General features: G+C 40.6%; 1 protein-coding gene across 3 annotated transcripts in view; it reads right to left on the reverse strand.

Annotated features, from left to right (window-relative positions):
- Window positions 1–13,591, reverse strand: part of LOC111863495 (BAI1-associated protein 3) — a 214,944-nt gene that overhangs the window by 38,945 nt on the left and 162,408 nt on the right. For all 3 annotated transcript variants that reach the window (XM_023849845.1, XM_033751088.1, XM_033751087.1), the window contains exons 7-9: window positions 7,540–7,698; window positions 5,841–5,885; window positions 1,395–1,551 (exon numbers count right to left, since the gene is read on the reverse strand). In XM_023849845.1, coding sequence (XP_023705613.1) covers window positions 1,395–1,551; window positions 5,841–5,885; window positions 7,540–7,698 — 361 coding nt within the window. The remainder of the gene's footprint in view (window positions 1–1,394; window positions 1,552–5,840; window positions 5,886–7,539; window positions 7,699–13,591) is intronic.

Raw genomic sequence — 13,591 nt, forward strand, 5'->3', positions numbered from 1 at the left:
AGTTCTCAATAACACTTAGATTTATGTTAGTGAAATTATTATTATTGCTATTATTATCATATGTTTGTTTGTTTGTTTACTTGGCTGCATTATTGATTTATGTTAATGAAATTATTATTATTGTTGTTGTTTGTTTGTTTGTTTGTTTGTTTACTTGTCTGCATTATTGTGTTTTCCTCCATTGCTTGCCTGTAATTTGTCTTTGACTTTATGTTGTGTTTGTCCATAATGTAATTACTTGTATCTACCCTGTGCTCTGTCTGTAATTGGTCTTGCGGCTGTTGACTCGACACATAAATAATAAAATTTAATTGAATTATTATTATCTCAGCTATCTTAGGTTAATTAATAGTATTTACGAGTATATCGGTATTGTATTGGGAAATGCAGTTGTGTTGTAATTATAAGTGTAATTGTAATTGTATTGTAATGGTATGCTTTGTGTATAGTATGTGACCGTTATTGTTGTGTAGTTTTGTGTGCTGTGCCCTGTTCGAGCTTGCCGGGTTATTTTGAGTGTTGTGACTTATTGTATTACCAGTGCCACCGGATAAAAGCCCATTTGCAGTCAAATAAATAAATAATAGAACAAACGACTATTTCCCTAAACGTCATTAACCGACTCACCTTTGCTAACACGATGCGATATGTCTACTTGGAGGTGCAAACCGAAGTAATAAGCATTATTTGTGTGAGCTCAATTGTTTATAGAGTTCAGGGATACAACTGAAAGAGGACGTGAAATGGCACTCCTCAGAATTGTGTTGGGTGCTAAATTTTAAGTCTGTATAATTGACTGTAGCTTGCTGATATTAAAATAATCATTAAGGGCCAGCGAGCTATCGCATGTATTAATTCCTATGCGGCGGAAGTAGTTCAGTGTTTCGTTAAAAATGCATAACTTCCGCTTTGATATGGGAGCAGAAGGAATGTACATGTATAATGTCATTGAATTTACACCATGTGAAAGACTTAATTGGAAGAAACGTAATACAATAAGCATGTAACTTTAAACATGGTAAACTCAATGATATTATAAGTTAACGTTAAAAATAAACGAAATACATTCGGAAAATAAACTTCAGTACACTTAAGAATATTTTCATTTCAGGGATGTCGGTCTATCTCGATAAATTGTTGCGATATGATATCGGGGATTTGTATTCAACATCGATACGAGTTTAGCATATCGATATATCACTAAATTTCTTTGTTTATTGGAAGGTACAGATAAAATTAGAATTTCGTGTTTTTCAGAAAATTTGTAGAGTTGTTTCGATAGGTTATTAGTGAGCATGGATTTTATAAAAAAAATTTACATAACAACTGGTCACTGCAAATAGATCCACACTGTAAGCCCCTTAACTACGTATATATGAATAGTGAGATATCACCTGTAGAGGAACGTTCACACAGCCCAGGAAGTCGTCCTGACTGCCTGATCGAGCGCTCTGGGCAATCTGTTTGAAGAACCGCCCCAATCCCTTCACTCCCCGCACCTCGTTCAGCTTACTGACGGCGTCAAACACCGACGATTCGTCATCGTGGTCCCTGAATAAAAAAATCATTAATGTGCAAATAGCAATCAATTACTATGTGATATGTGCACCTGAACTGTACTTTCTTTACAGATCAGTTCATGCGGTTGTCACTTTGCGTAAGCATTAGACCATGCAAGTATATAGGGACAGTGGAGTTACAGCTTCAGGAACTGTAACCTCGATATTGTATGTGGGGAGTGCACAACGCTGGTTGCATTATACCAAGGTAAATATTCCCGGCAGACCGCCTCTGTGGTCCCTTTATCCGCTAAAGTTGGCACTAATGAATGTGAATGAATGTATAAGGGGTGGCCCTTCTCGGCCCTTGCACCGCGACCTACAGTGGTCTATTGTTCTTAAGTTGGCACTAACTTCGCCGACAAGCGGTGGTGGTTCGGTCGGTATAGTTCGCCTGCAGACTACAGGCCACGGATGTTTTTTTTAAAGGTTGTAGTCCGTCACACTTATATAAGAAAATTTATACAATATTTAACACCAATTTTGGCCATCTGCGCTGAGAGCTAATTCTTTCAGGGTCAAACCGAAATAGAAACATTCATTCATTCATTCATTCATTCATTCGTTCATTCATTCATCAGTAATCTGTCAAGACGACAGGTCCACAGTCTCTTCCAAAATAGTTCCTCCATTTAATGCGATCTAGAGCTATCTCCTTCAAATGAGAATATCCTCTTCTGTTCCCAAGGTCATCCAGCATCTTCTTACGTCTTCTTCCTCGTCTTCTGCCCACTTTTATCCGCCCCTCTATCCCTCCTTCAATAACTTCTTTTAGAAGGCAGTTACCGCGTAAGATATGACCAATCCAATTAGCCTTCCGTTTTCTTATTTCGTGTAGGATATTCCTCTGCTCACTGACTCTAAATAACACTTCTTCATTTCTCACATAATCGGTCCAACTGATCTTCTCCATCCTTCTCCAACGCCACATTTCGAAGCTTTCCAGGTGTTTCTGATCTACTGCCCTAAGTGTCCAAGTTTCAGCCCCATACAAGGCAATACTCCAAATGTAGCATTTCACTAGTTTATTTCTCAAATTTAAGTCCGATTTGCTGGTAAAAAGATTCTTCTTCTTGCTAAATGCAGCTTTTGCCACGGCAATCCTAGATGTATTTTCACAAGTACATCTTCCTTGGGGGAAGAAAAATCGAAAGAGTTATTTTTATGTGCCTAAAAGGAAAAGTATGAAGATTTTTGTCTCGTAAGGAGTCGATATAAAAAAAACCTAAAAAATCTAAATCACATTAAAACATGAAAGGATGGCCGTGCTTTAATCAAACTTTGGTCTCTTTTCATGTAAAACACGTTTCTTCTTTATGATGTGAAGCTTATTCCAAAAGCCTCTGATGTAATGCAGACTGAAAATGCTTCAGGATATCAATTTTTATGGAGCTCCTGGGCCTAATAATTCGTCAAGGATCCTAGTATCTAATCATTTTGTACAAGAAGTAGTTGCGCCATTCTTCATCATTTACGATTAAGCGGCTTCAATAAAATTCAGCGTCTTCTACTAACTAAATCTTTGTTAGCGACGGAATTTACCGCCAAAGGGAGCTTCCCCTCAGTTTGAAAGTTTTGCAACAACTCAGTTAACTAAATATTTAATACTAGGAGCAACCCATAATAAATTCGTGTCGTAATACATTCTTTGAAAATTTTAATAGCTAACATTACCAAATCGTCTTTGCCCCAAGAAAACATCTAATCCTTAAAAATGAATTTACGTTCTCACGGCATACGTTCTCACGAGGTCAAGAAAGGTGGAGCTATATTTCCACTCCCCCATATGCCATCACGATGTGGTGTTTAATTAATTAAGCACAATTAATTAATTCTTAAAATATTTGGTATACCCGTAGTTTGAGTCATAATCCGATGTCTGCTTGGAGGGACTAGAGAAAACTGAAAAATCTCGGTATTTCAGATCTTTTGGCCAGTACTTCAACAGGTAATCTCAAGAATATGTCGCAGGAGTAAAATATAATCGTTTATAATGCTCGGTGAAATTACACGCATGAAACATAACTCCTCATGAACATACTGTGAGGGTAATTTTATGACGCCATCAGTACACAGACCTTGAATGGTAGGATGAATAATGAATTGGAAAGGATTTGAAAGTAGACGGTCATGGCCAAATCGAGGTACAGAGTGGGGCGCAGAAACTTCCTTTGTTTGAAGGTGAATAAAAGAAAAATTATTGCTGATAGACAAAATTTATGTTTAGCTAATGAAAGAATACACTTTAAAGTCTTAAATCATGTAGTTTTAAACAAAATATCTTGAAGGTGGTGGCCACCGTTCTCTATGCACTGATGGAACCGTTTTCTGAAGTTCCCCTCTGCACGTTCCAACATGTGCACCGGAATTTGGGCTACTTCCTGCCGATTCAGCTGAAGCAGGGTTGTGGGGCCATGTTTAAAAACCTCTGCCTTGAGGTATCCCCATAAAAAATCACAGGGCGTTAGATCAGGTGAGTGCGCTGCCCACGGGATGTCACCTCGAAGCGAGATGAGCCGTCCGGGGAACTTTGCCCTCAAAACTGTCATCGAAGCTCGGGCTATGTGGGCCGTGGCACCATCCTGTTGGAACCAGACATTTCCTAGATGCATTTCTTCAAGAGCTGGTTCGAAAAAGTTTTTAATCATGTCCACATACCGCTGTGAACTGACAGTAACTGCATGATTGTCTTCTTCAATAACTCCCAACTCTCGAAAGCGCACACCATAGTGTCACCTTATCACTGCGAAGTGGCCTCTCATGGAGCTCTCTGGGATTGTTACCACTCCAATAGCGCATATTCTGCTTCTTGACATATCCGGATAGGTGAAAATGTGCCTCATCACTAAAGAAAACAAGTGCGTCAGGGCGTAAAGTTTCCAATAACGTTTCGCCCGCCGTTATTCGGTTCTGGAAATCACGTGGTGACAATTCTTGCTCAACAACCATCTTATATGGATGGAAATTAAGATGTTCGTGAAGAACTCGGCGAATTGAACGATTGGATATGTCTAGGTCGAATGCATATTTGCAAGCGGAGCGTATGGAGATCTCAAAATCAACTGTCGAACTGCCTCCACATTTTCTGGTGTCGTAACGCTCCCTGGTCGTCCTGATGATTTTTTCACCACACTCCCGGTTGTCCTAAAGTTCTCTACCCACAAAACAATCGCTTTCCGGTCGGGAACCGGACCTCTGGGCTTAATTCCGAAATGAGTACGAAACGCACGCCGCACCGCCACGTAGGAATGGTTGTTCGAAAAATAGGCTTCGACAGCAAACGCACGCTGCTCACTCGTCCACCTCATGTTTCCTACTACAGAAACTTCCGCGACTGCTGCGTTCGCCGAGCCTATCCCCACTTTTCTGCGTCCTCTCCTCCCTTCACAATGCGTCTTCACGAAAAGGAAGTTTCTGCGCCTCACTCTGTACTATCCCAGCATTTGCCGAAGGGGATTAATGTGCTGGGAAAACGTGTCTACTTTGCCCCTGACTATGGAGGCAGCATGCACCCTATGAAAAGCCGGTAACATGGCCCATAATCACACAAAGAAACAAATCCAGAACAGAATTAACATAGGTCATAGCTTTTTAAGGGAGACCCTCAGGGTACACCTTCATACGCACTTATTGCTTAATCTGACGTCCAGACATCATGCTCTAGAATATGACAGGTAAAAATAGGACACCATGTATATAATATTTACGGTAGCCTTCATCGCAACAGGAAGTAAATGTGTCACTTAATAAAATGGATGCTTTCGTAACTACATTTACAGCCAATAACGATAATGAGAGCTCTCTAAGCGCTAATGATATATTGGAAAGTGGGGACAGTTTCGAAATAGTTCGTGCTTTCCCCAGTAGATGTCATTCAAAACCTTCAAAGATCACAGATTGGCATTGCAGAATTCAAACAATATATCGATTGAACTTCGTTATTAATTGTTTTCCTCGTATCGAAGTCAGTTTAGCTTTGACTAATTAGTCCACAGTTCAAAGAGAGTTTAAGTGCGCTGTAATAAGTGCGTTACCGTAATATGTTATTGAATTTGACGAACCATCAATCATAATTATAATAATTGTCATACAGGATGTTGGTGGCGCCGCTGTCTTTCGGCGTCCTGCCACAAACCTATTTTTATTTACAGTTACTAAATTTGACCTTCATTAATTCGTCAAGAAAGTCAGTGTTCCAGTTACTGTTGACATACAAATGAAATCAGTCCTTGAGGCAAAGCTTCGAGGTTGCAAGATAAGAATGCTGTATAAGATACTTACCAAATATCCAAGTGAAGAATATCGCTGGCAACATCATCGATATCACTGCAAGAAAAAATAACACGAGTATCATCATATCATCATTAGCACCAATGCAGACAAACTTCACAGTCACTGCCGTGATAACTTCAATATTCGGTCATAATTATTGTTGTATTTCAGGCTCTCACAGCCCTGAATGTGAAGAGTATTAAGTCCTGGGTTCTGTATGTACTGTACGAGGGACAGTCAGTAAATGGGAACAAATGGAAACAAAACAGCGGTAATGGATGTAACAGGTTTTCTATGCATACCACTAGGCAGCAGCACAGTCCGGCTTCATGACAGTCTAGAAAGCAGAAGCGCATGTGCATGTTCAGAGGCTGGTTTCAGTAGTCAAAATGGCGACCGTGCTTGAGGAGTATTCGACCGAAGAGCAGCGTCTGTTTTGCGTTTTTTTTTGTGAGCAAAAGAACTCAATGCACAGGATATTCATAAAGAAATATTTTCTGTTTATGGTGGGAAGTTTCTGTCGCGTAAAGCGGATCACAACTGGGTCGAGAAGATCTCTCAAAGACGTTTGAAAGTTGTAGATGATGGCCGACCGCAAGAGAAAGTGGCTGAGACAACAGTCAAAAGACTTCTGTGCTGCGGGTTTCGACGCACTGGTAAAGTGATCAGATAAGTGTATTAATGTTGATGGAGGATATGTCGAGAAATACATGTTTCGTCCATATTCGAATATCACATGTTTTAGGTTTTATATCCATTTGTGACCAATATACTGACTCTCCCTCTTAGTTTGCTAGAAGTTTACTGACGTTTCGAAGAAACGCACTGACTTTATATTACAGATCTAAAATTAAGCCAAGCGAAGAGCCAGCGAGAAAGGAACAAGCAGGCGAAGCCGCCATTGGAAAACATGGGTGAACATAGGCCTGGGTAAGAGCCTAAAGAGAACCGGTAGGAGCCAGGAGAGGAGTAAAGGAACCTCGTCTTGTTGGTCGTTTGTTTGGCGTGCTTCCGACCCTGAAGATGAAGAGCGTACGTTCTTCCGAAACGTCGGTGAACTTACACCGGACTTCATGTCGTCACACCCCAGAAGATAGTAATCTTCATTACTGTTGTTTCTGTTATTATTTTATTATTGCATTGAAAATTCTTTCTTTTTTTCAATGTACACAGTCTAAGCTTGCATTCTGAAATTTTATTAAGAATGCAATAATCGTATTATCAAAATGAATGTCCCCGATAAAAATATTATGTTCTATACTAGTTTGAAATATGACGTCAGATTCGCGGTAAGACACTCGTGAAGATACTAAATATTTAGGTTCAAAGCCTAAAGAAACATAAGTTGATATACATATTTTCGAGAAAGGGTCAGGGACAAAGAAATTGTCATTATTTGAAAGCTCGATAGATGAAAGGGTTAATATGCAAAGCCTTCAGAGTCTGTCTAAACTCCTTTTATCTTTTTTTTCGTATTTATCGACGTTTACTGTGCAATATTTCCAGGAGTTCTGTTGATTTTAAATAAAAAATTTTACTATATTTTCTACTAATATTATTTTTTTTAATTTATCAATAAATTGAAGCGAATATACTCAGGGCTATTACTGTTAAAAGGCTTAAAACGACTACATTGGGAATCGGTGAGGCAGAAACCAGAGCTTAGTAACGGTTATATTCGGGCATGGCGGTGTAAGTGTTGGCTCACAATCGGAACTTCTCGTTCCAGCGTGGGTTGAGTGTCTGTGGCTTCACCGTCGTGGCGCGGATAAACTTGGCGGGAACAGCCGCTGACAGACTGTCGCGATGCTCCCTTCTGTCGCCACGGTAACTGCCGTGTTCCTTCCGTTTGAAGCTCAGCCGGAAACTGCACACAAGCAAACATATTCTTGGTCTTCAATGAGAACACGAACACAGAAGGGACTTTAAAAGGTAAATGCATAGTAGTTCACCCAGTGAGTACCAGGAATCTTCCTGGGGTACTGTTAACAACTTCACCACCATCCATGATCCGACCGTCTAGAAACTGTGGGAACCTCGACATCTCACAACCCCATTGGCCTCCACGGCCTGTTACAGGGATAGCTTTACCTTTTACCACGCCATGAAGATTCATGAAGTAATAAAAATATAGCTCCCCAATCCTTAAATTCGACACTAGATGGACGTGAGTGGTCAGCTTAACGCCCCTTTCGCTTTGTCCTTAGCGGTCCCATCAGATAGCAGACTGGGTGAGCCTCAGAAATTCTGGACGTTGTGGAGAAGATGAAAATCTCTTACCTCTGCCAGGAATCGAACCCCGGTCGTCCAGCCAGTCGTTATACAGACTGAGCTAAGTGAGAGTGAACGACTGGGTGGGGAAGTGATTCAAGGGACCTTCAAGGATATGACAGCAAAAGAGACAAATCCTTATCTCGTCATGCAGTTAGTCGGGCCCAGTGTCTTCAGTTTCACGTATAAATACAGGGCGGCCACCATAATCCGCACTAACCTAAGCAATGTTGGGTTCGGGCTACGGAATCTTTAGGATTTCTGGATTCAAAGAGAAACACTGAAATATAACAAAATTATTTATCGAACACTTTTGTACATACAGTTCTCTTTGTGCTTAAAAAGTTAAGCACCAAGGCATTAAGATATCTGAGGGACCTCTGAAATAAAAGGAAGTGAAATATAAGCTTCACGCCCCTTTCGCTTTATCCCCGGGGAAGGTGTCGTAGATACTCATTGTATTAGAGGCTGGGTGGGCCCCAGAGCCGGTCTGGATGCTTTTAAATAGGGAAAACCCTCTTTTACTTCCAGAATTCGAACACCGGATATCCAATCCCTAGCCCGTTGCTATACCGAGTGAGATGTAATAAATTAAAAGCAACAAAAATATTTGCTCTTTGTGCATTTATTTAATTATGCTGTCAGTAGCTCAATCTGTAAGGTAAACTTGTCCCTGTGCTTAATTAAGCACTATGCCAAGAAGGCGTATGGGAGGGTGGATGTATAGATCCACATTTTCTTGACCTCGGCACTAGCTGGAGGTGAGTGGTCAGCTTCACGCACCTGCCGCTTTACCCCCGGGGAAGGAGCCCCCGTTATCCAATGGATAGGAGGGTGGGTGGGTCCCAGAGCCGGTCTGGACGATATGGAGAAGAGAAAATTCTGACCCTACCGGGACTCGAACTCCAATCCTTCGGCCGTCCAGCCCGTAGCCAGTCGCTATACCGACTGCGCTATCCCGGCTCAAGTAATCTATATAGCACCTAACGTCGGGATAAAGAGTAAATAATAAATTGTAAAGAAAACAATTATAAGTTTCGAATTAACTACATTATGTAATATCATAAATCCCCCGCTTAACCTACTTTATCATCCTTAAGCCGAAATTTTTTCCTTATGTACTGCGTTTTCAACACTTGGAAATTACGTAACGCCAAGGTCTCTCTGTCAACGTATCCACAAAAGTGGATTTTTTTTTGCATACGGTCTCTATTTCTCGTTGTCATGGATACCGCCATATCGACAATGTAATTCTATGCGCCGCATATCAAAGGTCCCTAATTAATATCATAGGGTGTATGGAAAACTGTGTACAATAGTTTAACGCCTGACTGTCCATATGTTCACAGGGATTCAATTCCAAAATATGGCCACTTTTATGCGTCCTTTGGACAGGATGAAGAAATAGGAGCGATATGAGAGTTTCGGTCCTCTTAACGGATCATGAGTTCGACCTGTGACAATATATAATGGATTTAAATCAAATGTTATGTTCTGTAGTTGAATTTTAGGCCACTGAACGAGTGAGTTTCATACATAGACTATTATTCGTGACGTAAACATAAAACTGTCCCTCTTCTTAAATAAGCAAGCAACACTCTATTAAGACGCATGGGCGAATTGAGGTACAGCCCCACCATTCTCAACAAAAAGCAAACTCCGTGGCTTTAGTCCGCAAACGAACTATACCTACCGAGCGACCTCCGCTTGTCGTTGAAGTTAGTATCAATTTTAGGGGATAGAGGGTGTCGCGTGTTCAGCGCAACGAATCCCCGCGGCCGTTAATTTCGGTTTCCCATTCTCATATAAATTAATTTATTTTCTAAAAATTTGTTTATTACATGCAAAATCGTTAATTACATAGAAGAGAGTATTCTTTTTGAGAATCCGAGACTAGACCAGTTTTGGAAATCCTACTTTTATAGAACCCTAAAGTGCATTACTCCTTTCACAAGGCGCCTTCTCTAAACCGTATGCTGAGCAAGATAGAGCAAATTAGGTCAGTGGACCAATATGTCAAATGGGCAATCAATAAATAGGTTAGTATACATATCTAAAGCCGGTCACGGTAGCCGAGCGGTCTAAAGCATGTACTGTCCTCGCTCGCTTGGAAACCGGGATCGTGGGTTCGAATCCCACTCAGAGCATGGATGTTTAGTTTGTGTGTGTGTTTTTCTGTGTTTGTGTACAGGTAGAGGCCTTGCGACGAGCTGATCACCCGCCCAAGGAGTCCTACCGAATGTGTAACATCTAGAAAAACCGAAGTGAACGGAGAAGTTCATGGAGGTAGGCCTAGGCCCACTGGGGCCGTAGTGCCAAGAAAAAAAAAAATACATATCTAAAACGTCTTTGAGGGTGCGCCGTCATCAGATAATGATGCAGATGGTTGTGTCATCATTAGGAAGTTTCTATATTCTACTTTCAACTTATGAAGAGTTACCAAAATCGCCATACATGAAATCTCGTTGAAAACACGAAACTTTTCTTCCGAAAAAGTTGTCTGCTCATGATATGACGTACTCTTCAAAACTTTTTAGACGATGTAAATTCAGTCAGTTAGTCAGTCACTGAGTCAGTAAATAAGTCAGTGAATTAATAAAGTCAATTTCATAAATTTTACTCTTCTCCAAGTATAATTAGAATTATCAAGTCAATGAGGATGAGATGAGCAGGGGATGTAGCATGAATGGGGAGAACAGAAATGTATATAGGATTTTAGTGGGAAAGCCAGAAGGAAAGAGACCACTAGGACGACAAAGACGTAGGTGGGTGGATAATATTAAAATTGATCTTAGAGAGATAGGTTAGGGTGCTACGGACTGGATTGATCTGACTTAGGATAGAAACCAGTGGAATGCTCTTGTGAACACGGTAATGAACCTTCGGGTTCCATAAAATGTTGGGAAATCCTTATGTAGCTGCACAACTGGCGGTTCCTAAAGTAAGTCAGTCAATGCGTCAATTGGCCGGAGCGTCCATATGGATGGAGCACGGTAGGTATAATGGAGGTATAAATCTCTATTTAAGACAAGAAAAAGAAACATTAAGACACTTAACAAGAGGGAAAATAATCTGAAAATTGAAATGCGCCATGAGGGAGAAGAGCTATGGAATTGTTAGTGCCGTCTGGTGAGATCTTTCTGCATCTCTATTAAAGCAACCGCTCTCTGAACCCAATTACACCAATGACTTTCCGAATTTTCTGCAAACTTGCTGTGTAATTACGTTTGCGAGTCTTTGAATAGAACAATGAAAATGTTGCGTATTAATGAATCCAGTGTACGCTACAGAAATTATATGTCAAACAAGTGTTGCCATGACAACGGAAAACCCCTCCAGGAAACAGAAGACAAACGGAGTCCCGATTTGTATGTCATGGACTCAACGTACGCGAAAAGAGGACGAGAACTAATTTGAGGAACAGAGGAAGAGATACAGAGACATAGAGGAACCATAGAGACAATGTCTATGAAGCCAGTTTAAGCTGCGTAGTGAGTAACTGGGAGAGAAACAGAGAATACTGAAGTCTATAAATAAACATCAAGCTCCAGTAAGCCCGCAGTTCCTTAGGGAGAAAAACACAAACGAAACCCCAAGTTCATTTAAGAGACACTCAAAGAAAGCAAGAAAATACCAGATAACTGTTTACATTTATGTAAGTGAAAATATTAAAATTGTGTATAAATACGTAAGTAAGGCCTACATTATATATTGAATTGGTTACTTTAATTTTAATAATTCATGATTTATTTCTATATATTAGACACTAACTACTTCATTTGTCACTTATGAATTACAAAAATTGTAGCATGTAGACCCGTTGCTAAGTAATGACTCCACAAACAGCGTCAAACACCAATGGACTAACTGGGAAGCGGTTTTCTCTGCGCGATCCATGCGACAGCTGCGTGACGCAACAATAGAAAAGCTGTTAGCAGAGGTGTTTTCTGTACGGTCCGTGTTAAATGTTATAAGCAGGACAAATCTAGAGTTTAGTGAGTTGGGAGACAGTCGTAGGACAGTAAGGGCGTGAACACGGAAGCTGAAGAAGCTATGGCGTTGGAAGCCGTTACCAGGCGACAACCGGTGATGATACAGTGACCGAGAAGACTTAGTGCGTGCTGTAGTGAACTGTAGGGTGCGTGAATTAGCGATAGCGCTATAGTTACTTGTAGTTACGATCTGTAAGTGTCCAATAAATCTAATTACCAACCCAAACCCCGTCTATATTCACTCTATCACGTGATAATATGATAAAATTGCATTTATAAATGCATAAATGTCACACATACATGTAGAGAAATGTCATTCCGGCAAAGTCACGAATTTTAAATTGTCTAATGAAATGTTATCTTTAGGGCCTATTCGTAATTCTGACATAACCGGTGCATCCCGTTTAACATATCCTGTGTTCGAATCTCCAACCGACTACCTGGCTTTCCTCTACCCTTAGAGGTAAATACTACAACAATATCTCTAAACAGACTTTGGCCTCCTCTTTCCAATTCATATTCATTTGAACGTCTGTCGTGTTATGCTTCTGCGCTGTGTATCACCGTATTCATTGTTGTACTGTTTATTTTTATTTTTATTATAAGTTTTACTAATGCGCTTTGTTCTAGTATTGTACCTTGATGAAGATCACAGTGGCCGCGCGGTCTAAGGCATGAACCGTCTTCGTCCACACAAATACTGGGATCGTGGGTTCGAATCCCACTCGATTCATGATAGTCTGTGTGCGTTTAGTCTGTGTTTGTTGTTCTGTGTGTAGGTACTTGCCTTGCGACAGACTGATCCCCCGTCAAAGGAGTCCTTTCGATTGTGTATAGGATTAAGGAACTGAAAAAGTGGCCAAGGTCCAAAGGGCTGTAGGTCAGAGAGAGAGAGAGAGAATTGTACCTTGATGTACGTAACGATAATTTATATCATTAATATTCTGTGAGCCGATTGTCTAGAAAATGTGGGAGCCTCGGCGTCTCACAGACCTATGGGCCTCCACGGACTGTTATTAAGTTTAAACATTGTAAAGCATGGTCAGATAGGACACTCAGTGAATAATAAATTGGAAAAGATGTGGAAGGGAGATATAATGGTTTAAATTAAAGTCATCTGTGCCTAAAACATCAGTAACGCTACGTCATACATTGCGTAGGAAACCGTACGTTCAGCAAGATCTCTGGTCCCCCTTTGTGCTGGCAGTAGAATCTAGGAACTTTCTAATGACGCCCTGATGAACGCCATTATCTGATGTTAACACATCCTCACAGATGTTTGAGTCACAGACTACTCTCCTGGGAGTTTCCTTGAGAGAGGGAGCCACATACAACCCCAGTCCAGAATAGCCTGTCCCTGACCCTAGATATAAACCCGACATATATTCTGAATATGAAGCAAGAAAAGTCCGACGACAAGTGCGGACTATTATTTTCGTTGTTGCGTTGTTTTCTGTAGTTCCGAAATATTTGTTGTTTTACGTTTCTTAAAGCAAT

This window comes from Cryptotermes secundus, unplaced genomic scaffold, assembly GCF_002891405.2.
Source record: "Cryptotermes secundus unplaced genomic scaffold, Csec_1.0 scaffold34, whole genome shotgun sequence".
In the NCBI taxonomy this organism is placed as follows: domain Eukaryota; kingdom Metazoa; phylum Arthropoda; class Insecta; order Blattodea; family Kalotermitidae; genus Cryptotermes; species Cryptotermes secundus.